General features: G+C 44.8%; 1 protein-coding gene across 1 annotated transcript in view; it reads right to left on the bottom strand.

The window, feature by feature from the left end:
- Positions 1-25,398, bottom strand: part of SLC4A8 (solute carrier family 4 member 8) — an 846,795-nt gene that overhangs the window by 270,539 nt on the left and 550,858 nt on the right. The window contains exon 7 of the mRNA XM_069653405.1: positions 24,266-24,360. Coding sequence (XP_069509506.1) covers positions 24,266-24,360 — 95 coding nt within the window. The remainder of the gene's footprint in view (positions 1-24,265; positions 24,361-25,398) is intronic.

Here is a 25,398-nt window from a genome sequence, read left to right as displayed (position 1 = left end):
TGTTCACCATCAAAGGGCATGTTGAGAAGCCGGGCTTGTACATCAGGAGAAAACCCCAACTTCCGCAACCACGCAAATCTGCGCATCACGGTGCTCGCCACCATGGACCGGCTGACACAGTCTGCCACATCTAGACCCGACTGAACAGATTCACACATGGCATCCTTGCCATCTTGTAGAAGGGCAAGAAAGCCATCCCGTTCCTCCCCTTCAGGAATATGTTCAGCCGCCAAAGAGACAATTCCACAGAGTGTGAGTGAAACGTGCTAAGGCACATACGACGGAGTTGGCTGCTTTCAAAGCCATACCCCCTGAAGAAAATACTTTCTTTGCCCAACGGTCAAAACGTTTGTCGTCCCTATCAGGAGGGATGGTAGGGTATGACGCCTGCTTTGTTGGGGCCGTAGCCGCCTGTACCACCAAACTCTCCAGAGTAGGGTGCATGGACAAGAAGCCGGGGTCGCCACTGGCTGGACAGTGTTTTTTCGGCAATGATTTATTCACTGCCGGGAGACTCTCCAGAGCACTCCAAGCCGCCGCCACCCTTCTTTGCAAGGCCATATGAAATGGCAGTACCAGGTCAGTTGGTGGACCTTGGCCCAAGATATCTGTCAGGCCATCCTGCAGAAAATCCACTGGTGGCGCAGACCACCGCAAGTACTCCGTCACCCTCGACATGATACGCCGGTACGAAGACTCAGCGTGCGTGCCATGCTCAGGCCTACTGAACTCAACCTCCGGAGAGGTGTCCAGACCACTGGCGTCGTGCAACGACGACTTAGGTCTTCCATCTGACTATGACCAGACAGTTTGTCAGTAACCTCATCAGGAACCAAACCTTCATCAGACCCTTCATCCACCTCAGAGATGTAATGCAGAGGCTGGAATAAATCTCTGGATGAGGGCACAGAAAAAGGTTCAAATACTGGCCTCACTGACTTCTTCAGGGCCTTCCTCGGAGTTTCCATCGATGCAAGGCGTAACTCCGGTAGAGCATCCACAAAAGGCGTCAACAGAATCGGCGTCGAGCGTGGCGCTGATGGCTTCAACACATGCCTCAAGTGCGGTGCCCTGAGAGGGTCCTTTGACGGCCTCGCTGCCGATGTCGTCGATCACTTCCTCGGAGGCGTAGCCTCGAGTGTGTCCCTCGATGGACATGGCGCTGATGGCGTCGATGTCTTATTAGAAGACCTCACAGGTTCCGCCGGTCTCGAGGGCGTCGAGGACCGGGACCTGGAGCGGGCATGGCTAGAGCGATCCACCTTGTCCGATCGGGACCTCGACGGCTCCCGATGATCGCGCCAACCGCCTGAGCCCGAAGGCGTGCGAGCGGTGGCCCTAGCACGTTCTCTGCCGGCTTCTCTCGAAGGCACGGATGGAATGGAGCCCTGCGATTCAAAAATCGCCATCATCTTACGAAATGCGTCCCATTCCGCAGGAGAGGAATGCTTGTTGGGACAAGCAACCCGCCGTCTGGCGGAGTCCTCGGACGAGGACGGGGAAGGCGACTGGTGACGGCGCTTCCGCGAGTGCCATGAAGAGGTAGAGGAATGGCGGGAACCACTCTGGGACTGGGACCCCCTGGACTTACACCGACACGGAGAGTCACCCCTCGAATCCTCGGTCGAAAGCCCAGCGGATTTCGACTTTCGGGGTTTGGAAAGCCTACCTACAGATAGCTGCTTCTTCCGCTCCCGCAAGGCCTTCGACGTTAAAGACTGGCAATCGTCACAGTCATCGGTGGCGTGGTCCCTGCCGAGGCACCAGAGGCAGACGTCATGCGGGTCCGTAAGTGACATCTTGGAACCGCAGTCCCGACACTTCTTGAATCCCGACCACGGGGTAGAAGAAGACGTAGACATGATATCTTCACAACAACCAAGTTCGAAGAACCGATAGAATATCAGAAGAACTGAGGCGTGCCGAGATCTCCGAAGCGAACACGTTCGCGGAAAAAAACAGAACTGAGGCTACGGGCGTCGTGCATTCTACTTATAACATCCGGTGAGGTCGGCTCGACGGAGGCCCTCGAGGACAGCGTATCGACGTCATCGACGCAGACTCCAAAAATGTTCCCAAGCAGCACAGTTGTGGTGATTACCTGTCATAGATGTGGAATACGTCGGAGGAACCAATCCCCTCGAAAAACTTTTATTGCTTATGCTCATACTCACATCCGTGTCTGTTGGTCTCTTATCTTGTTTGCAGTTTAGTTACGAGATTTTGGTTTTACAAATGGTGCCCCGGATGTGGGGACTCTCGAGGATGATCGATCGTATTTTCGAGGACCGAGTGACCGTGTGTTGGGTCCACTGAGTATCAGGAATCCCTGCCAAATCTGAGACAAAGTTTCTGGCAGCTGCTTCTAGTGATCCACATCGGTCTCTCTGCCCAGCGTTCATTTTCGGCGAGGGTTCCGGACTGTAGCTGTGCAACTGAGTTTTTCCCTTTTGGAGGCCACCAGCCACGGATTTCATTTGATGGGGGAGGTTTGATTGAAATCAGGTGAGTTGGTCATAATCGCAAAATATTTTTCCCAGGTGGGAAATGCCATTTTATGTAAAATGCCTGTGTTCAGTAAAATGCGCACTTGTTGGGCAATGTTGTGCTGTTGTAGAAAACAAACCACTGGGTTAGAATATGGACAGCTTGCCCCACCTGAAAGTTTTCCCTCATTTGAAATGTATATAAAATACAGGTTAGGAGCAATTGTTTGTAGTAATCTTTGGCATTGCCAGACCAGACATGTATTGCATTTCCAATGGCACGATTATGGGTTGTTTTGAACTAGAAAGGATACAGCACATAGGAGTGCGTGGGACAGATAGGAGTGCGTGGGGCAGACTGGAGTGCATGCGTGGTGCGGACTGGAGTGCGTGGGGTGGACTGGAGTGCGTGGGGCATGAGTGCAGATAACGTTTGAAAGTACATATAACCCCATCATATCACACCACCACGCTTACTCTCCTCTTTACACCACCACTCAACTAGAACACAGAGATACTATGACACCATTCGGTATAACTGTTCACATACCAACATTCTGCCGCACACTCCCCATCACTCTAAGTAAACACTGCTGGTTACACCCCCCCCCCCCAGCCAGGCGTTCTCCTCAGGCCTAACGCAGCCACATTCGGTCTGGATAAATCCTGCCATCTGAACACATACTCCTGATCTCTCAACCGCCACACCTACCGCTAAGAAGCAGCTATCACACGAATACCGCACCAGCTGCACACATACCCGGTGCTCACACACACCTTTGACTCTCTACTGATCTGAACTTCGATTCCCAAGGGCGTTCAACCTACTAGCGCCTTCAGACCATACCAATGGTATATAAGGTGCTATACAAATGCGAAATAACATAACATTTAGAGTCAGTCTTATTGCAGAAAAAAGCTAGGCCAACTGCCTTTGATGTGGTTAGCGATTGGCGCAAAGAGGCAACCCAGCATATCAAATGTAGACAGAAGCAAGCATGCAAACATATGACCCAAAAAGAAAAGGCTTTAGTGCATGCCCAAAAGCAACAGGAAGACTGTGATAGGGTGACAGATCGATCAATAAAGTTCGACATATGCAAAAAATACCCATCCAAAAAGCTGCACAGACCTGATAAATTAATGGATGCACTATTGAGTGAAAGATGAGAACGTCTGACTGCTCCACCTCCCTATGTGACAGCGGTGCCTCGACCAGTACCGCATGTACCCCACACTGACTCTTGGCCTGCTGCACCTCCCACACCAGTGTTCTTTAAAACTACGCAACCTAGCTCCCCTACCACTTCCAAATCCGATACCGCTCTATTGCAATATTCACACCCACTTAGTGATCAGAGAGCAGGGCTTTGCAGTGCACGGACAGAGAATAGAAAAGCAATTGATGCACCATCAATACACTGGAAGACGCACATCAGCACCTATCTGAGCTGTTAAAATAAGATACATAAAATGAAACTACAGATAGCAAAGTTAGATGCTTCAGGAGTATCCTGTCCTTTAATAAACAATGCATTCATTCAGAAAAGCACTGTCCCCAAACACAGTGAAGATAGGGCAGAGAAACGCATCATATTTAGAGATGCTCTTAGATGGATTTCTAGTCCAACCCTTTCCCCTATGGATATCCATGACACATTTAAGCAATACTCCCCATCCATTCAGAACCAGGTACTACAAATAATGGATGAATACCTACAAGAAGAATACATAAAAGGAAATTGTGTTGTACAGCAGATGTTATGACAATTTAAGTGCACTTTCACAAATGACACTGCACTCACTTCCCCCATCTCTCGACTTAACTTTACTGTTCAACAATAGTATTGATAAGACCCCTGCTCAGATGCACATGAGAGAGGTGCCTCCAACACTTGTCCCACAAATAGAGGAGCCAGCTGATGGTGATGTGTCTGCTATAACAGTTGCTGCACACTATATTGAATAATTTTTACATGTCCCCTTTTCCAGACAAGAAGTTAACACAATTAAGCTATCCATCTCAGAGATAAGGAAGAACCCCACCAGGTTCTATAAGGAAGTACAGTTGGTCTTGGCTTCTTCAGTTTTTACCTTACAACATATAGATTTGTTATTTCTCGTCATTTTACCTTCCGACTTATGGAAGCAAATCAGAAACATAGATGATAACAGGGCATTGGGAGGGGAACATGGCCAGAACCCATGGCTGCCGACAAAGAAAAGCAGATGAGAAACCTCCAGAGAAAATATGATCATTACCTAACGCCGACAACATTTTCGAGAACACTCCCTCACAGAATTATTTTTCTGAGGGCTACACATCCGACTACACATTCTTTGGCTAGGACAGTCCGAAACAGGGGCCGGAACTACCCCTTTGCTTTTATAGCGCTTTGGATTAAGGCGCTATTTAAATAACAAATCATTATCATTATAGAATTGTTAGAAGTCACTTAAAAGTTATATGTCTGCTGCACTACAAAGTACGGGGCAGAGTGAATTTGCGCGGGTACAGAAATTCAAGGGGACAATGGGCCTCATTACACGGAAGGCGGTAATCCAGGGTGCTATTAGCACCCTGGACCATGCCGGTAAATTACCGGCACCGCCTTGGCGGAAAGGGGATTTACCGCCCCATTCCAAGGTTGGAGGGGCGGTAAATCCCCTTTCCGCCATTGCCCTTCCCCATTCCCATTTCTGCCCCATAGGGCTCTATGGGAATGGGGAAGGCGCTAATTACGGCACCGCAATTTTGCGGTGCCGTAATTAGCTCCGAGGTCCCTTAGCGGGTTGGTACTTAACGCCTGCAAGAAGCAGGCGTTAATTCCTCCAACCCGCAAAGGGACCTCGTAGTACGGCGGTAAGGGTTAACGGTCACCGTTGCCATTAACGGTGACCGTTAACCCTTACCGCCGTCCGTGTAATGAGGCCCTATGACATTTTGCCACCTACCCCTGTGAGCTTCACTTCCTGTTAGCATGTGATGATTGCAACATCACAACTACATATTAATATAAAACGAATAGTTGTGATATCACAACTAGAGGATCATGAGGGTATGGAGTTGTATTGCATATGTATCTTGTTATATTGGTTATTCTAAGTGGACTCTTCTACGAGAAGCACCATCTGATATAAAAGCAAAGAAGCCTGAGACACAATGAACTTCTCGCTGCCAAGGGAGTGGATATTACCGCTTTACTGGATAGTAGCCAGCCTCTAGAGCGGAGATTTGCAGCCCTGCATGTTATTACAGTAATGCGAGTCTAGAGAACATGGATTTACTGTCACATATTCATTCAGCAGTAGGGTGTGGACAGCAGGGCAAATCCAAAAGCAGATGAATGGATGGGGCAAACCCACAGCACCGAGGAATGCACAGCTCCAGTGATGCATCTCAAGCTTCAGAAAAACCACTTTTGCAAACCAGGTCTCTGCCTGCAGTGCTGGTACTCCAAGACAAGGACACAGTTCTATCAGAGTACCTCTGTGGAGATTGGCAGCAACCCCCGGGGTTGCACTCCACAATTTCCCAACCACACATGGAGCTCTTCGAATAAACCCCAAGCCAGACCTGCAAGAACACCTGTGTTTCACTATTGGAACCCCACCATCTTGAACCACACACACACTTACCATGCACCTCTGCCTAACCTATGGGCCCGGACCCTTCATGAAGCTCAACACAGGTATCATCGCGCACATTCCTCCTGGCCTACTTGACCACATTATGGGAGCCAAGCACATAGCTCTATCTTTACCTATTGTAACCTTTTCCAGGCATGCAGTCCTGCATACACATATGCAAGTGAACGTCACCCCTTATCCGCAGCACTCTGCTATTTTAGATATGTGGGCTGTACAGGAACTCTGCCGCTGAACCGCAGAGCTATCTCCACCACCAAATGCTATTCCAGAATTATTCCAGACACCTGAACCCTGTAAAATTCCCTGGCGCCCCACCTCTCCCCCACCAAATATAAACCCCTCCACATACCAGTTCTTCCCCATCTACTACTACTGACAAATGGGAAAGCATACTTGGCAACCCTAGAGATTTAGGCAGTAGGCTACTGCTTTTTAAGCAGTCCTACTGCCTACAGATTTGGGCGACAGATCCTACTGCTTTTTTACAGTGGCAGGTAATTTATGTGACTCAAAGGCAGGCTGCTTGAGACTAGACCCAGGAAAAAGCATGCAACACATCAGTCTGTCTGTACAGTGGGCTGGTAGGTGATTACTTTGATTGGGCTCAGACCAATCTACTGACCCGACAGCTGCGTGACTCTGTCCTGCACTCTTACTGGTACAACCCCTAGGTGAACCACCAGTGAAGGCAAGTGGCAGAACGTAACACCATCACACATCATCTGCCCATCAGACAGAGGGGGAGTATCAGTCTCCAAGTCATTCAGTGTTCAACTTGCACTGCAGGAATACATACGTATTGCCCAGGCTGCTGCTACAAAGCAGGAGCAAACGTTGCCTACCAGTTCTGTTTGATTACCTTCTGTGTAATTGAGTTTGGTGTTAACTTACCATTCAGAATTATACATTTTTAACATTTGAACATCTTTCCATGTTGTGCTGTTTGACGGGTTGTGTATTTTAGAATGCTTCAATGATGTCAATAATGTATGTTTTGTAATTTCCTGTGATGTAATTGTTATGCAAATTATTATTTTTGAAACTTGAAAAATCCTACATCTTTTTGGTCACAGAATAAAGCAACTCCTGAGGAGTGAATGTTCAATACATCTGGTAACGTTGCCAATCTACTGAGCAGGCGTATTTTCTGCTGATTGGAAGGAGCGTTTCATTTCTCCTACGAACGCTCGTGCTTGCAAGGTCCATCCCTCACAGCTGCACTGCGAGCAGAGCTCTTGCAGCCCATTCTGCTTCCTGGAGGGGGCGGACCCCTTCCTGAACACGTGACACAGCACGTGACTGCCAGCCTGCACAAGTTGCCGGCACAGCCGCCCTTGCGGCGTTAAGCCCTGGAGACTGTAAGGGCTGGAGATACTGTTTTGCTGTTTGGCTGTGATCTGTGAGTACACTGTTCTGGGCCTTCCCAAGCCAACCCAATTGAAGTTGTATTCTTACTACGAGGGTTTGGGGTGGAGAGTCGGACTCTGGCAGCTCCACAAGCCGTCGGGCGTTCCCTTCCCAGAAAATGACTATTACGCTGACACAACTCATTTACTAAAACTTTTATTTAATTGAGTGTGTAACATTGCTTCTTATTTTAATTCGCTCTTAATGCTAGGTTACATATATACTTCATAGGGTTTTTAGACAATGTACTGGTCTTTCAGAGTTTGATTTTCGCTATTTGTGCCATACTCTAACACTTGCATTTTTAAAATTTAAAAATTGCCTAGTATTTTTTTGCTGTGTGTCTCTATGTTTAACTTCCCCTGACATCTAGGCTTATTTCCAGTGTATTTCTGGGTACCTTCTCTGACATAACTCTTATTTTCTTTCTCATTCTGCCTACTGTCAGGCTGAGGTTTTATCTGAATGACACGTAAGGGACTTAGAAGTCAGACTGCTATGGAGGTCTCACCTCCTTTGTCCCCTTCGCCCATTGTCAGTATGCCCTCCATGCCATCTACAGTTATTGTGCCAGAAACCCCCATTCCTATTGCTATGGGGAGTTCTGATGATGCTCCACTTCAGGCCCATTATAACCCTCTCCTTTTAAGGGACATAGCCCAGGCCCAAATTCATGTGAGAGAGAGGTCTGAGGTTTGCAATGCTATGGGTATCACTTTACGTAACACAGCTCATAATAACTGTATTTTCAATGGAATACATGACATTTCTATAGATACTCAGGAAGAACGTCTAGCGGCTACTCTTGCCTCCAATCTTTTGGTCGGGGTCAGTTTCTCTAAGACAAAAAGCAACATGGCATATGACAACAACCCTTTGCCTAATATCCCTCTTCCAATGATTGCCTCACTGAATCCTAGTATGCCCATACCCCCAGTCATGGTGGATGAATCAGAAGTTACTGTATCACAACTATTAGAGAAGAAGGACAGTGGGAGCGCTGTTATCTCTCACACTCAACCCTCTTTAAGATCCAAAGCATTACTCAGTGATATTAAGCACACAGCTTCTTCTCACGTCAACCTTTCTACTAGTGTGGTGGGAACTCCCTTCTCCCCTAATGGGATCTCTTTGCCATTCAAAACCCCTCTCAACAAGCCCCGTAACTCAATATCAAAAATAAAAATTAATCTAGGTACCCAGGGTAATCCAATCCAGGGGAAAAACATCACACATTTTTTTGGTAAGAAATCTGTTTCTAGCACTCTGGCTAAATCTCCTTACCCTCTTCCTCCAGTACATACCCCGGCCCACACTAACTTAATTAACGTAGCTAAGAAACTGGATATTGAAGATCTCTCAGTCCAGGATATTGACGATATCAGTATCATAGAATGTGCAGATAAGGCAATTGCTGATAGCCACTTGGACTCCCATCTTAACAAAACAAATAATGTAACACAACAAATTTGTGATGAATCATGGGCAGGTTCCCCTTCAGATCTCACTAACTTTATTGACGAGTATACTGAAAAACAAAACTGGTTAAAAGAAAGAGGTCTTCTTCCGGACTTCAAAACTGATCCGCCCAGTGAGTCTATTCTACATCATACCCTTAAAGATGTTGATGATAGAATTAAACTCTCCCATCCAACTATCTCTGCGTTGAATATGGTTCTGAGTTCCTTTGTGAGTCTCTATGATAACATCTGGTCAGAGGTTACATCCCATTCACGTATACTTTCTGAAATATATTCTAGGCTGGAGGGCCTAGATAGATTTGAAGATTTAGTAAAAATTATAAAAGAAGAAAATCAATTTTTGAACACTCAAGGTCTTGACCCTACCTCCTTCAATCCACCTTTGGCCCCTATACACGATTTTCATCAGGGGCCTACGGGGACTACGGCAACTACTTTAGGGGTGGTCCCCAATGCGGCCCCGGGTCTTCTGGTTCTCCAACCACTAGATCTTGATTCCCAGGGCTCTTCCTCTATGACTCCCCGAGCTGCCTTTGATGGTTTGCGAGAGGCTGACGACCCTACAGATATATTTCCCAGTGTCCCGACTGTATTCTCTACGGAAAGAGGAGAGGACAAAGTACAGGAGGATCTGCCAAGGGTATCCCTCAAACCCTCTATACAAGATCGTTCATGTGCAGGTGGGACTGCAGAGTCGGCCGTCCGTTCTAAAGGTGACCATATCGCATCCTTAGGAGAAAACATGATTATCTTAACTCCAGAAATCGCAGCAATTTCCTCTGAGCCCCCAGAGGAAAATTCCTGTCCAAAAGTCCTCCCCTGTCTAGGAAAGAAAAGGAAAATGAGCCAACAAATGAAGAAAACAAAAAATCAGAAGAATGTCAAAAAGATTACTTCGTATACTAATCAATTTTTCAAAAACCTCTTTATGGCAAACTCTTTAGTCCCTTCAACCACTGTTGCAGTTCCACAGGGGACTGATAACTCTGTTGAACCAATCCCCTCTTCCATTCATGTGACCACTCCAGACACCACCAATGCTCCACCTATTTTACCACCTGCATCTGTTTTAACGGATGCGGTGGGTATGTTGATTAATACCTCTGCTTCTATAGATGCGGGGCCAAGGACTGTTGGTACTGGTGAAATTGCAGTTTCTAGCATTCGGATAACACCTCTTACCGTACCAGCATCCACTAGTACCAACCCTGTAGCACTGCCTACTGATATTGTTGCAGCGGAGGCTATGGACTCTGCCCCAGAAGCAATTCTCCCTTCTACTTCTCTGGAGTCTATTTCTGGAAAAAGCCTGAATCATCCGGACACTTCTCTAACTACGCCGACTGTTAATATGGTTAACATTGATATGGTTAAACATTTATTTCAGTCACTACTTGTTCCCAAGATCAGCAAGGTGACAGTGTCTAATTCCAACGTAAGCTTGGCACAGGACGAGGTTCCTACTACTCGGCTCTCTCCTTCTGACCCGGCATTCTTGTCTGCTCCTGAGGAGCCCCCTGTTAATATGGACTGCATTAAGAGGGATGGAGATATGACAGATCGATCAGACAATGTCTTATCGACTCTCCCCCCTTTTAACCTTGCTTCTCTTAGCATCTCAAATATGCGCATGTCTGCGGCTCGAGAAGCGGTCCCCTCTGGGTTTGACTTTGCCCATAATAAGAACGTTTCCAAATCTTGGGAAAGATTTCCACTGGGGCCAAATGTCAACCATAATAGGACTATACTAAGAGGGGCAAGGGGTTGTGATCTGGCGGCTGACCCCCTTGGTCACTTTACCAAAAAAATTACTGAGTCCTTACCTGTCTCTGCTACAACAAAAGTTTCTGGTGATGTTATACAGCTTTCCAGTCTTTGGGGCGAAGATATGCCAATCTGTTTAAATCGTGGTAACATACTTAAAATCTTTCACCAACTTCCTTCGCTTTCGCTTATCTCTAGCTACGACATAGATTGCATTTTATTCCCTTTCCATGATCGGGTAGATGTTAGTAATATTATTCTTAGATCGAAGGTAGTTTTAAACTTGATCATGGGGCATATGGAAGGGTTGAAGCAACTAGGATTTGAAGCAAAAATAGTGGACTCTTCTCAATTTGCCAAAAATAAAGGAGAGGGGGCTGAATATAGAGGTAATCTTACAATGGTCTACCATCCAGAAAGAACTCCCCCACCCCAACGGAGGCATTTTTTGCCCAAATCTAATGGAGACTCCGCGAGCTGGGCACATGTCACCGCAGGCTTATGGAAATGATTTAATTCCCGCTAAATCAGAATCCTCTTCGAAGGCCCGCCCTCTAAATAGCTTCAGTTTCTTTTCTTGGAACTCTAGAGGTAATTCCCATTTGTTCACGAACCTAGAAACGGTTGCCGTGATTAAGGCTTCGCATTGTTTTTTTCTCCAAGAAACTTGGCTACTTTCAACTCCAGTTCTTGATGGATTCGATATTTTCTCTCAATGTGCCAAACCTAGCCTGGGAGGCCGCGCATCGGGGGGACTCATTATAGGGGTAAGAACCTCCTACAGCTCTGTTGCTAAGGAGCTTTCGGATACACCTTTTGGCTTTATGGCCTTAGAGGTGTTTTTTCCGGATTCTAATTGTTACTTTCTCTTGGTCAATGTTTACTGGCATATGGGAATCTCTCCTCTCGAATTGTTTCTGGAGAAGTTAACTGATACAATCCTTGCCTGGAGATATCTGCACCCCATGGGCAAACTCATTCTGGCGGGCGATCTAAATTCAGACTGCACTCTTTGTCTGGAATCCAATTATGATGACCTGGGCTTGGTTATGGAAGACGATCCACGTATAGGACTAAAACTTACATGGGGCCGATCTTGGAATCTGGCTTTGGATTCAATTGGCCTAACTTGTCTTAACAGCCATTATGATGCTACTAATCCTTCCTGCCCAACCTGGCGTAGATCGTCCTCATCTTCCACCTTAGACTACGTCTTTGTCGACCATTCCCTGATTCCATTTTCTTCTAATGTCGAGGTGTCCTTCAACTCATGGAGCGACCATGGTATTCTCCGGGTTCAATTTCTATGCCCCTTTTTCACCAAGCTTCTGCCGGAGGGTGGACCCACTCAGCTTTATACTGTTAGTCAAGGGACAGGGATAAGGTGGTCTCCTTTTAACATCAGTGTTCTTAATAACAAACTGATCTCTTCCCTTAACCACACCTCGCTCTGCTGGAAAATAGCAGTCTTTAACACCTCTTCTTTTGATAGTTTTCTCAATGTCTTACAGAGTAGTATTTATGGCCAGCTAAGGAAAGGAGTCTTCAAAAAATTTCACAACCATAGTTTCGACCAACAATTGGCCAATGTTAAGGCCCTTACTAAGAAACTTATTAGGGATGTGCAAGCCCTAGATATGGATTGGGCAGATAAAACAACAAAAATTAAAACCATTCGTCAAAAATACAAAAACTACTGTAAGCATAGAAAAATTACTATGATTCAAAATGACGCACAGTATATGCTTGCAGTACTAATAAAACGAGATGTGAGGGCTTTTTGGGCTTCGGTTTCCAGCCTTGATAACACATTGATGGCTGATCAGCTTAATGCAATCCCAGAGGCCAAATGGTTTGACTATTTCTCTAAACTTTTTGATATCGGGGAGGAAGACTTGGCTTCGGATGCATTGATGATTTACCCATCGAATGACGCATGGAAACCAGTTTTTGATCTGGAGACAGTGTTCTGTCTTATTTCTAAGGCTAAGAAATCTAGGGCGCCAGGCCCAAATGGCCTTACGAACAATACATTCAAAGCCGAGCCCGAGATTTGGGCCAATCTACTCTTCCTGCTTTTTCAGGACGTAGTAAATTCCGGGAAGGTCCCTATGAGTTGGCATACGGCCCATATTGTCCCAATCTTTAAGAGAGGCTTACGCTCTGAGGTAAAGAATTATAGACCGATCTCTCTTATAGACGCGGACTGTAAGCTTTTTGCTTCTCTGCTCCTCTCCCATCTTAACATATGGATTAGGGACAATCATATTCTCCCCAAATACCAAACTGGCTTCAGGGCCGGCCACTCTACCAATCTCAATGGTCTTATTATAACTGCCCTTCAGACCTCTTCTTGGGGAAAATCTGATGGTCCTTTGTATGTCGCCTCAATTGATTTATCCAATGCATTTGATCTGGTCATTAGATCCAGATTATGGGAAAAATTAACTAAATGGGGCATCCCGGCGGGCCTCCTTTCTCTCATTATGGCCCTCTATGAAAACTCGGGGGTACACATCAGGCTCGATTTGGCTGGTACTCTCTCTAGGAGGATTAGGACGCGTATCGGGGTGAGACAGGGTTGCTCGTTAGCTCCCTGTCTATTTATCCTCTATTTGGCTGATGTGGATAACTTCCTGAAAAATGCAGGCATGGTGAGTGCTAAACTTGGGGACCTGAGATTCTCATGGTTGGCATATGCCGATGACTTTCTCTTGTTCGACCAGACCAAAGTGGGCCTGCAGAGGCTCCTGTGTAAATTTGAACAGTACGCACTGCTAAATGGGCTGAAGATCAATCCTGGTAAAACACGTATCATGGAATTCTCAAAGGGGAGAACCCGAAACAACAAAGTATGGAAAATGGGGGGAACAAACATTTCTCGAGTTAACAAAATCGTCTACTTGGGCTTTTTGATCTTGGCCCAACCATCGGTGATAGAACTGAGACGATTTCTTAGACAGAAACTGCTCCCTCTCATCTCCCAATCACGTACTTTGGAGAATAAATATTGTATGTTTTCCCTCAAACCTGTGGTAGACTTTTTCAAGGGTAAGGTGACTCCAAAGTTATTGTATGGTATGGAACTCCATTACTTTACACTTCTGCCCTTCTGGGACTCTCTTGAAGGTATTTACTGGAGGAAAGTTTTAAAACTGCCCAATTCAATTCCTACTGTTGCCATTAGATATGAGTTGGGTCTGGTTTCTCTACGAGCTAGGATTCTTTGGAAGGTTCTCTCATTGTTCTCAGCCTTGCTTTCCCCTAGACCTGATACTTTATATGTTGATGTGGGCCACATGATATTTTCCCAGACACACTCGGGCCACAATATATATCTCCATCTTTTCTCCACTCTCTGCGATAAGACCCTGATGGACATATCCTCCGACAGGGATACATTACTTACAAACCCTAACAAGGTAAAGGAGTCTCTGTTCAGCCATGATTGGAGCAACACTATCGAAAAACTTCATGGTTATTCCTCACTGAGTGATCTTCAATTTGATCATAAGAAGAGAGGTGTGATGTCCTTTATTTTGATCCAATTTCCTAATAGACACTACCGCTCTCTTCTTATAAAACTCAGATGGAACCTTCTTCCCACTCGGGAAGTCCTACGTAAAAGGAAGAAGTTTTCTGATTTGGATCCCACCTGTCGTTTCTGCAAACTTTTGGGGGTCACTGAAACTTCTCGGCATCTCATTCTTGACTGCAAGGCTTTGACCTCTTTAAGGGACAAATATCTAGGCATTTTTAATGTTATGGGGCGACTGGGGGTAGACAATTGGATTTGGTCACAATGTCTCTCAATCTCGAACATCAAGGTTGGTCTGGCTGTGGCGGGCTTTATCAGAGCCCTTGACCTATATGCCCCTTTGGTCTGATTTCTGCTCCTATTCTTGGAACTATGAATTTTTTACTATATGAGCACAGTGTTTTTAATATGAGCAATGTATTTCATATTTTATACCTTGTATTTATTCTATCTGTTATTCTCTGTAACTAGTACTTTATATTGACTTGACTAATCTTAGACAATCAAATTTCAAATCTGAAACCGGTTGATTATCTATTGTCTGTCCATTTTCTGTAAAATTTGCAAACTTTTGCAACTTATGTAAATCTGTAATTTCGTATTTCTTTAGCGGGCATTTTCTTTTTCTTCTTTTTTCAAATGCAAATGCAAAGCAATGAATGTTTATCTTTTTTTTTTTTTTTTTTACTATTTTGTTTTTAATTATAAAGTTTGTTCTATTTGTAAAGGTTTTTTGTAAACCATATACAATAAAAAAAAAAAAAAAAAAAATACTGAGCACCCCCCCACATCCCTCCTTGATAAATCGCACTGAAAAGCAAGATATAAAGACCACCCCACCGCCCAAGTGATGTTCTGCGGACCACAGATTTCAGTTCAGGCAGCCTGAATGCCTGTGATGTGCTTGCATTATTAGTTTCCCTTTAGAAACGTTGGCTACACGTGCCAGAATGCAAAATGGTGCCAGATCAAAAACCAGTACTGGCTGAGCAGCTGACACGGGAAAACATACCGAGCCTCATTACAAGTTCGGCTGTGTGGTAAAAAAGTGGGTCATTCTGTTACTGTTTGGGCGGTTTACAAAGTGACTGCTGTTTTTACCACACCACAGAATTACGAGTTTGGAGGAAAAGTGGAGGATTTACCTCCAGCAAAAAGCTGGGGGTAAATCCTCCACTTTTAATCAAAAACTCGTCAGAATTATCGCTTGCGGTAATTCCACCAAAATCCCAATGGAGTCCTGTGGACTCCAAAAATGGGGATTCACACTGCGCTACCACCACTTGCAATCTGGCAGTAAATCCGCAGGACCAAGTGGCTCAAATGGTAATCTACTTTGCCCGTATTTCGGCTGATTTATTGCAGAAATACCGCCAAACTTGTAATGAAGCACGCAATCTTTCCAAACTCTCTCATACTTCAATTAAGGAGACTTTTGAAAGATTCTAGTGATAAAGTCACCAGCTTGAAGTGGTCATTCAGTGAGGCAAGCATGTGATGCATGTCATGATTAAATCTTCAGTTCAATAGAACAAACGTCTGTCTCTTTTACGTTTCGCATGGAAATAGAATAAGTAGCTTTTGTTTACTTCAGTAGTGTAAATATTTATCAGCGAGCAGTGTCTGTTCAATGTTGGCTTAAAGGGGCTGATATGCAGTTCATAAAGGCTGTTTCAAAGCAAACGATGACATGCATGGAACGCCTAGAAATACTTGTGTACAGGCTCGTTATAAATATCATAGCCTGCATAATGCTTAACAGCTGTGAATGGGACCGTGCTCTGGATTCCGGGATCCCTGGCTCCCCTTCAGGGATTTAGGTGTTGCCAGGGTTCACAACTGCGACCCCTGTGGTCGCCCTTGTTGCCCCTAAAACATTTTTTAAATTGAGGCTCCCGGGCTGTGGCCAGCAGCATGTGGCTCTTTGTTTCTGTAGTGGCTGGTTTTCTGATGGCTATAGCCAGCAAAATAGCTCAGTGGGTTGAGTGCTCGCTGCTGCAATGTGCGTGTGATCTGCAGGTTCGGCTCCCAGCAAAGTGAACTCTACCTTTCATCCTGTTGAGGTTGTTAAATGAGTACCAACACAGGTTGGGTGATATTGTATGTATTTTTGTTCTATATGAAGTGCTTAAGTGCTATATTTATGCTTTGGCCTTGAACGTCTCCTTGCATTCACAGTATTTTGGTAAATAGTCCTATACCCGCTGATATTAACGATACAAATGTTGATCCATTCTTGTATGAAATGTATATCACTTTACAGTGATATTGTAATCATATTTTTTGTAGTGTACTTAGAAACAATGCTATGTGATGCCACTTCCTGTTTTGTCAAGGGGTGAAAGGTCGTGTTCCATCACTTCCCGTGATGTCACTTCAGGGTGGGGTCAAATGATATCACTTCCTGTGATGTCATCAGAGGTCAAGGGTCCTGTGATGTCACTTCTGCTACCCCTGGCATTTTGGTGAAATGACGTTCCTGCCTCCCTTGCTGACCAAACAGCCTGGCTTTCCCTTCTTAACTTTCCAGCTGCTGCGATGCACAGCTGCATGGCTGGATCATGTCGTCCTGCTATAGCTTTATTCTGAATGCACCAGAGAGCAGGCCTGTCCGACAGGAGAGACTAGCAAGAGGCGGCTCCAAGCATGGCAGCACCTGCCCAGACCTTGCCTCCCACGTGAATTGTATTCACGCCAGTTCAGACAGCAGGCACAAGATCATGTGGTCTGCGCTATGGAGCCGGCACCTTCACAGCACTTAACGCCTATCCCGGCTTGAACCCAAGACTGAGAACTAGGCCCGGGCAGGCTCCATTCCCTTGCTGTACTGTAAAGCTTTGACTTTGCAAATGCAAAGTATGAAGCTTTAATGTGACAGGCTGTTTAGTCTATACATTCTGTTGTCTGGTTGTTGCACCCCTCCTGCTGTGCTGCTGTAGGACAGTGCCTTACTGGCCTAGTGCTTACACCAGCCCTGCCTCCAAATGGTACTTCTGCTCAACACCAACAGCAAGATACACCAAAACACAGATGTGACACAGATATCGTAATGATTGATTGCATCAACAACATCCGTTGACGGAAGCACCATCTGTTTCACATCCAAACCTAGACTCCAAGCGCCTACACGAAGCACAACCTTATAGAGACCAATTAATTCTGCTAGGAAATTCCACCAAACATGCCCAAGTACAGAATTGGCTAACTGACATGAAACTCAATGTATTAATGCCTCAGATCTCACCCAATCCAACATCTTCAGGCTTTACAGTTGACTGATGTGGGTGCATGAGTGAGTATTTATTACAGGAATTAGTCTGACTGAGACAAGAGTGTGAGTGCAAGCTCCCCAGCTTCTTTATCAGCCAAGTTGTGGGGACTGCGGGCAGTGCCTTTGACCCACACGGCTGTAAGTGGAGTAGTTCTAGTCAGACTATTTTCTTTACCTTGAGTGATCAAAGGATTGGGGCTGTGTCCTTTCCTTGAATTTGAAATATGCCCCCTAAAAAAAGAACTGCGCAGTCTAACTATAACCTGCGCAAGGGTAAGGTGGGGTCAGTTACCGAGGATAATCTGAGAGCTGGCGATAACAAGAAAGCTAAACAGCAAAAACCAATCCAGAATGGTAAAGGAACTATACCTACCTTCTTTCCTCCCAACGCCATAGAAGAGGTGACCCCAAATACTCCGGGAAAGGAGCCTGGGAACAATCTGTGTGCTAGCAATTCATTTGATAGCACCACTGGGTTCATGATTGACAATAACTCCTTGCTGGAGTTATGCCTCTCGGTGCAGAGGTCTTTGACTCCGGCTATTTTAAATCCTGTTATAAATAATGGCCCAGGTGACATAGTAAAAGAGGCCGTACAACTCTCGGCTAGCCAAGAGAGACTATCAATGTCCCCGAATCTTATGATTGACTCGGACATTTCTGAGCCGGAACAAATTGGAGGTTCCCCCTCTGGAAAAACCATCTTGGTAGAACTCCAATCCTCGATGGCATCTTTACAATTCGCTCTAAAAATATTGCTAAAGCTTGTGGCCGTATTCTCAAGAATACAATCAACTTAGCCAATGAAGGGAGAGACAAAGAAAGTGACCATAATCTGTCTGGAGCCATATTGATGATAAATGAGCCATCAAACCCTGTTGAAGCTGAGACAAGTGTAGCTAATGACTCAGAGATTTACTTCTCTCGTAAACAACGAAGATTAGCAAAAAGGGCTCAGAACAAAAAAAGAATATCAAATTGGCCCGTCCGGCTTCTGAACCAGCCCAGGTGCCCAAAAATACGAAAAAAACGAGAAAAAAGGCAGCAAGGGCTAAGAAGAGATTGACGAAAAGAGAAGGTAGTCCTCATTAGCTGGCTCATTCCAGATAAAGATAAAGAAGCCTCTGAGGTAGAGGAAGAAGTACCTCCTCTTATACCACTCAGCCACCTGGACCACAAAGTGGTCCAGGTGGCTGGCGTACAGAATGTCCTAAAATGGTTGGCTGAGTCACTTCCCACTGTACTTAAGAAAGATTGAGAAATTTTGATTCTCTCGTGGAATACTAGGGGTTTCAGCCACTTAATTAATCAGAATGGTTCATTGCCTTACATAAATGATTTCATGTGTATAGGTCTGCAAGAGGTGTGGCTAACTACCCCGGTGTTGTTTGAGGGATTTACTGTATACCAAACATTGGCCAAAAAGGGTGAACGGGGAAGACCGTTCGGTGGCTTAATAACTGGCATACAACATAAAATAAAATCCCGGCGATTCCCAGTTATAATAGATGACTTTGTGATAGCTATTGAATTATCGTTGAATATTGAGAAAATTAATAGGCTAAAATCCTCAAGGGCACCTGGCCCTAATGGTATGGCTAATGTTGTCCTAAAACGTAACCCTGGTTTTTGGGCTGTAATTCTAAAAATCTTGTTCGATAAAGTCCTGTCCGAGGGTAGAATACCACGCTCATGGCAAACAGCCATTTTAATACCTGTGCATAAGAAAGGCGACAGAAATGACCCAGGCAATTACAGGCTCCTTTCGATGCTGGAGTGCACTGGTAAACTTTTCGCCGCCCTAATCCTTGAAGAACTGCAAGATTGGGCTGAGAAAGAACAGATCTTCAATCCTTTTCAAAGCGGGTTTAGGCGGAGCTACTCAACAATTCATAATCTCATTACCTTAGACTCGCTTCAACTGAGGCCAGGAAGAAGGGTAGCCCCCCGCTTTATGCTCTCTTTGTTGATTTTAAAGCAGCTTTTGACCTGGTAAATGGAGACATCCTATGGTCTAAACTTGAGCTGCTTGGCTGCCCTAAAGGGATTGTATATTACCTAAGGCTTTTCCATCAGAATAATACTTTCTCCCTTAAGCTTGATCCGAAAGGCAATATGACTGAGCAAGTGGATCAACATAGAGGCGTAAAGCAGGGTTGTGTTACAGCTCCTACTCTGTATAACTTATTTACATATGATCTGCCATTAGCAATTGCTCAGGCACACAACTGCCCCCCGAAAATAGGTGATAAGCACTGCCCAGTCCTTGCATATGCGGATGACCTAGTGGTATTAGACCATACCTTTGGCGGCATGAGGAGATCAGCTGAAGCGCTATGGTCATACGCAAATCGCAATGGGCTGGAAATAAATTTACAGAAAACCCAACTGATGTTATTCACCAGGAAGAAAACTGCTCGTATCAGTTTGAAGATACAGAATGCAGAAATGTTGTATACTCCAAGCTATAGGTACCTGGGAATTGATGTCGAAACGGTTGGCGACTATTTACGGTGTAGACAGCACAGAAAGATTAGGACAGCCCAAATTCCTTCGTTGGCCTACCGTTTCGTTATCACTCAGTCAGGTTTTACAATTTGGGCGGCACGGCTATTATACCAAAAGGTCTTGGTTCCGATGATGATTTATGGCATAGAGGCCCTCCTAAACATGAACCTGAATTGGTTGCAGGTTGTGGAAGGGAAATTTTGGAGAAAGATCATAGGTCTCCCAACTTGCATACCGATGGCCATAATTAGGCTGGAACTTGGTCTGATTTCATTCAAATCCCTTGTTCTTAAAAAAAGGGCAGAATTATACCCGATGATGCGAAGTAGAATGGGTAACCCTTTGGTTGACACACAGAGTGGAATCTTGTAAGGAAGCTGGTATCTTTCCTCTTAAAGACAAGGTTGATAGTTACCTGAAAGATATTGGGCGGTTCATTTGATTTGAAGAGTTTACTCTCAATACTAAGAGGTCGCTTACTACAAAAGCAGAGCTATATGACTGGCTAACAAATTACGCCCATCTGGAGAGGCTAAAGTCCTATCAATTTAGTAAGTTTATACTGTATTCATTTAAAGAACCACAGCCCTATCTTAATCTGTGTCCGGCAGTCAGACTTAGGCGTTTCATAATGTTATTAAGAGTGAATCACTTGCCGGTCCTGGTATGTACGGGGGTTATTAATCAACTACCACAGCCCGAAAGATTTTGCCGTCTATGTCAAAACCAGTCAATTGCAGAATCAGGGAGACATGTACTCACTGGTTGTCCAGAGTTACGTATGACATACCATGTTCATTATGGGAAATATGTACGTAATCTTGATTTTATTTCAGAACTGGCCTTCTGGTGGAGCAGCGTAAACTCAGAGCATATAGGACGCCTCCTTGCGATGTATAATGTCTGGTTGGTAGTTGAACGCCAACTTGGTATTTCTATCTGAAGTATTGGTGTGTAAAGATTATTCTCCTTGTTTTTTACTGGACCAATTCGTCCTTTTTAAGCCTCTATCCTCTATGTGCTAAGGAACACTTATTGAATTATGGCTAGGGAGCCATGCTACTTGTAGCCCAGATGCTTAGGTATGTTTTGTGTTATTGTGAGACAAGGAACATATGCTATCGTATATGGTTTTATAATTTGTGTTTGATTTTGGATTTTGGTTTAGATGATCAATCAGATTCTGTTAACAAATGTTATTGGTATTAATTAATTTATGATCTTATGTTTGTAAATAATATGTATTTGTGCTTTTGTTTTACTAATTTCTTTTTCACCATTTTATTATTATTATTTTTATATGTGTAAAGTTTATTTATAAACGGTATCACATTAAAATAAAATAAATAAATTCAGAACTGTTGTCCAATCCCAATCATCTGCCATCTGCAGGAAGGAACTACTTACAGAAGGAACCAACTCCCCTTTGGCCCTTCTGAACATTGTCTAGCATACTGCAGCATGGTTCATCCGAGGACTATGAAATTTGATCACATCACTCCACTAGCCCCTTAAGGAGCTGTACTGGCTATAACTTCAAGCAAGAATCATGTCAAGACAGCTTGCATCACCTACAAAGCAGTCACAACCAAAACACCACTGTGCCTGGCCAAGAAACTAACTTTTCCTGGTGATCACTATCAGAAGCTACAACCTTGCCACAAAGGTATCTAATAACTGCAAGAGGGGAAAAAAGAAACAAATATGCTTTTCCTGCTATGCATCTTGTCTCTGCAACAAGGTACCAACACAGATTACACCGGCCTCCTCATCCTACACTTCAGAAAGAACCAGAAGACCAGACTCTTCGAAAATGATCTCATCAAATGCTGATCGCTGCACTCAACTCTATGCCTCCTCTCCGAATCTCCTACCACCTGCTCCTCTGCCCATTCCAGCCCCTATGCTACCACAGTGCACCCTTCCTACAGCCCCCAGGCTGTGTCTACTATCAACTGAGCCCCATTGCGTCCCAGTTGGATTTCAGTTTTATCCCATTCATCAATACATATATTCATACAACACCGATGCCATTCTTAGGACTAGGTTAAAAAAAAAAAAAGTCCAATCTTAGGTCACAACACGTGTCCCAATGTTCCATTATTGCACATTGTCGGGTGGTGCACATGAGATCTGAACAGTTCATAAATTGTTCAAATTAAGTCATTTTCCTAGAAGTAATAACTCACAGCATTGCACGGTAAACACCTGCCATTGCTGTGGGTTACTATTGCTACATTTATTTCACACACTGCTACCAAGTGTTCTTGACACCAAGTTCGATGTGGATCACCGAGATGCACACCTCCAGACTCCTGGATCAGTTGTATAAAGTCAGGAGATACTCCATAATGAGAAGATTTGATAAGGAAAATGCGGCAATTCTAGATGAAAAGTGAAAAGGCTCTTGTAGCTGTGCGTACATGCTCTGGCGAACGACAACGCAAAGGTCTTGCAGGAAAACTAGGCAAGGTGCTGCCCAGCAGAAATACTAGCATACAGTATCACATCTATTATTCTAGTCAAAGGAATCACACGCATTCCCTGGGGGGGGGTCACCCCCACCTACCGCTCGAGGGCTCTGTGGCAACCGTCCCTGAAAGTCTCTCTACTCTGAATGGCAGGCTCCTTTGGCATGAAATACATGCTTGGCACTATGCCCACCTCTAGGAATCTGAACTATACACCTTCCTCGGTCTAGTGGTTTCTCATGTTGGACCCCCAACTGGTGCCCCACTCTACTGGTACCCTCCTTATTGTGCCCTCCCTACAGTTTTCAGTCAGCCAAGAGTGAGCACTCACGCTGCCTACTGCACGTACCTACCGTAAAGCAAGATACCCACAAGTCAATGCCACTGCTATGGGGAAGCTCCATCACTCCTGGTGGTGGGTAGGTGGAGAGTGTGTTACATCTTCCTGGGGCTCCTGACATAGCGCCACATCTTTCCTGGAGATTTGCGGGCACACCCATGACGGGCATCGCCAACTTCACGCTTTGCTCATCAACTGAGAATGTGGCAGGCGTGGATCCAACCACATGGTGCCTTACCTACTTCCAGCTGTCTCGTCCACCTGCACCGTACTGCTTGTTCTATACACTTTGGATATCCCAGGATGTTTGGCCCCTCCTATTGGAGAGGTGGTACCACTGTAAGCCAAGCAAATTATACCCAGTCAAGGGAGTACAGCATTTGAGGGGAGCTGCCTGGTGGCTACATTGTTGGCTTTGGAATCGGCAGAAGAACCGAGTTCTGACCATGGCTTCCCTACATGGCCACATTTTGTGATCATGGGCAAACCACGTCAGCTCACTGTGGCTCAATTCAAAAGCTGCAAAGGAGCTTAAGCACAGGCTTAAGATTAGTGTTACTCTTCATGAATGTAGATGGGCATTTGTATTTATAACAAGTCGTCATTTGAAAACATCTGCTTAATGCTCGGTTTTACATACATGTCAACACGGTAAAATGTCTGACAACGTACAAGCAGTGGTGGTGTGGGGGAGGGTGGGGAGGAGGATTATTTAAATTTCTATGATTAATAAGTAGTACTATTCTCCAACCCATCAGCACCGTACAGTATACTAGCGGCATACAATTCATGCTGTACAATGCACAGGGGGCTAGTTTGTGGCTCTCCGCGGTTTCATTTACTCTTGTTCTTCTGTTCCAACAGGCTGATTGATTCTGCAATGAATACACATCAAACAACAACAATACATCTCATCCAACTCACAGCCCACAGCCACTAGCTAATGCAACATGGGCACACTAGGCTCCCCTCTGGCCAGAGATGCCTACGTTCTTGACAAAATCTAGAGCCATAGCACGGGACAAAGCCGATAGATAGCCTTAGAAGAGGGTAACGCCTCAAAATGGAAGATACACTACCAATAGCCTGATTCATGGAATTATTTGCGTGAAAAACGCAGATTTGCGCGCCTTTCTGCCCGAAAATCCCCGTACTTCAAACAGGGATTTTCGGGCAGAAAGGTGCGCAAATCTGCGTTTTTCACGCAAATAATTCCATGAATCAGACTGCAAGTCATCTCTCTGCAGACTTGGCATGCCTTGCCCTCGGACGCACATGTACGTTAGGTTTTGCGTCTCCGAGCACTGATCACTTAAGCAAGTAATAAAATATGATAGCAAAAACCTACCTTGCTCAAGTCCACAGAACTGCTGTTCTCATGGCTGGCTCCATTCTTCACATCCAGTGTGTTGGGTGTGGGCTGGGGCGACACGGCCAGGCCGGCTATAAACGGTAAGCAGAGAGGCAGAGGCTTAGAAGGAATATCAATGTTTCCGGCAATATGCCAAAGAGCAGCGGGTTCAACACCTGTAATTCATGGGGATGACGCCATTCCTGTAAATTACTGATCTTAGTTCTTGGGAGTCAACATTGTTCCTTTACTAGGAATATCAAAATGCACACTTGTTAAGCTATAGAACGCCCAAGTAGACCATCCCCGGGTTCTAGTGGCATTCAAAAACCACTTGGCATCTGGCATTGCAGTTAAGGCTACCAGGACCCTTCAAACATATATGTACTTATATGAAAAACCATTACACATAGACAAACAATGCATTATGTAGTCTGCATTCTTGACTCAATAGCCAAGGCTACTACTTGGTTAATGAGGAAAATAACTTTTTGGGAGGAGTAGACATTGGCTCAAGGGGACAAATCTTCATCCAACATTCAAAAAAATGTGTTTAGATAACTAGAATTTTCTTGGGGAGGTGTAAAGTTGGGGTGTGAAAATGTAGGCTTCCAATAGAAACCACTAGGTGTAATTCTCGGAGTTCATAGAAGGAAACCACTGAAGGAAAGTTCACCACATTTGGAAAGCAGATCTCGGTCAGCATCATTCGTTGTCCGTTGATGCTCTGACGGATTGTGGTTCAGTGGGATTCCCACAAAAAGAGTTGCCTTTTCGTCCACATTAGCATTTATTTGATACTACTGGCCATGTTTCTATCAGAAAATAAACATAGGACAGCCAATAAGTCAGCCTTTGCAAATGTAGAGAGTATGTCCTTTTTCACTTTTTTTAGAAAAAGAAAGAATACTATTTCTTAAAGGCCGAGTTCATTTTTCTTTTTTAATGCTTGTGCAATTAAATTTTAAAATCCTGCAGGCGAGGACAATGCCCTTCACTACTCAAGCATTGTTATTGTTTGGTTTATTTAAACCTTTCAAAAGTGCATGAAAACATCCATGAAATGCACCATACCACATACTATTATTTCATCATGAATCATTAAAAATGAACAGTAAAAATAACATTAC

The sequence above is a fragment of the Ambystoma mexicanum genome, chromosome 3q (assembly GCF_040938575.1).
Source record: "Ambystoma mexicanum isolate Mex_15411 chromosome 3q, UKY_AmexF1_1, whole genome shotgun sequence".
Lineage (NCBI taxonomy): Eukaryota > Metazoa > Chordata > Amphibia > Caudata > Ambystomatidae > Ambystoma > Ambystoma mexicanum.
This window is presented reverse-complemented; position numbering and strand designations above follow the sequence as displayed.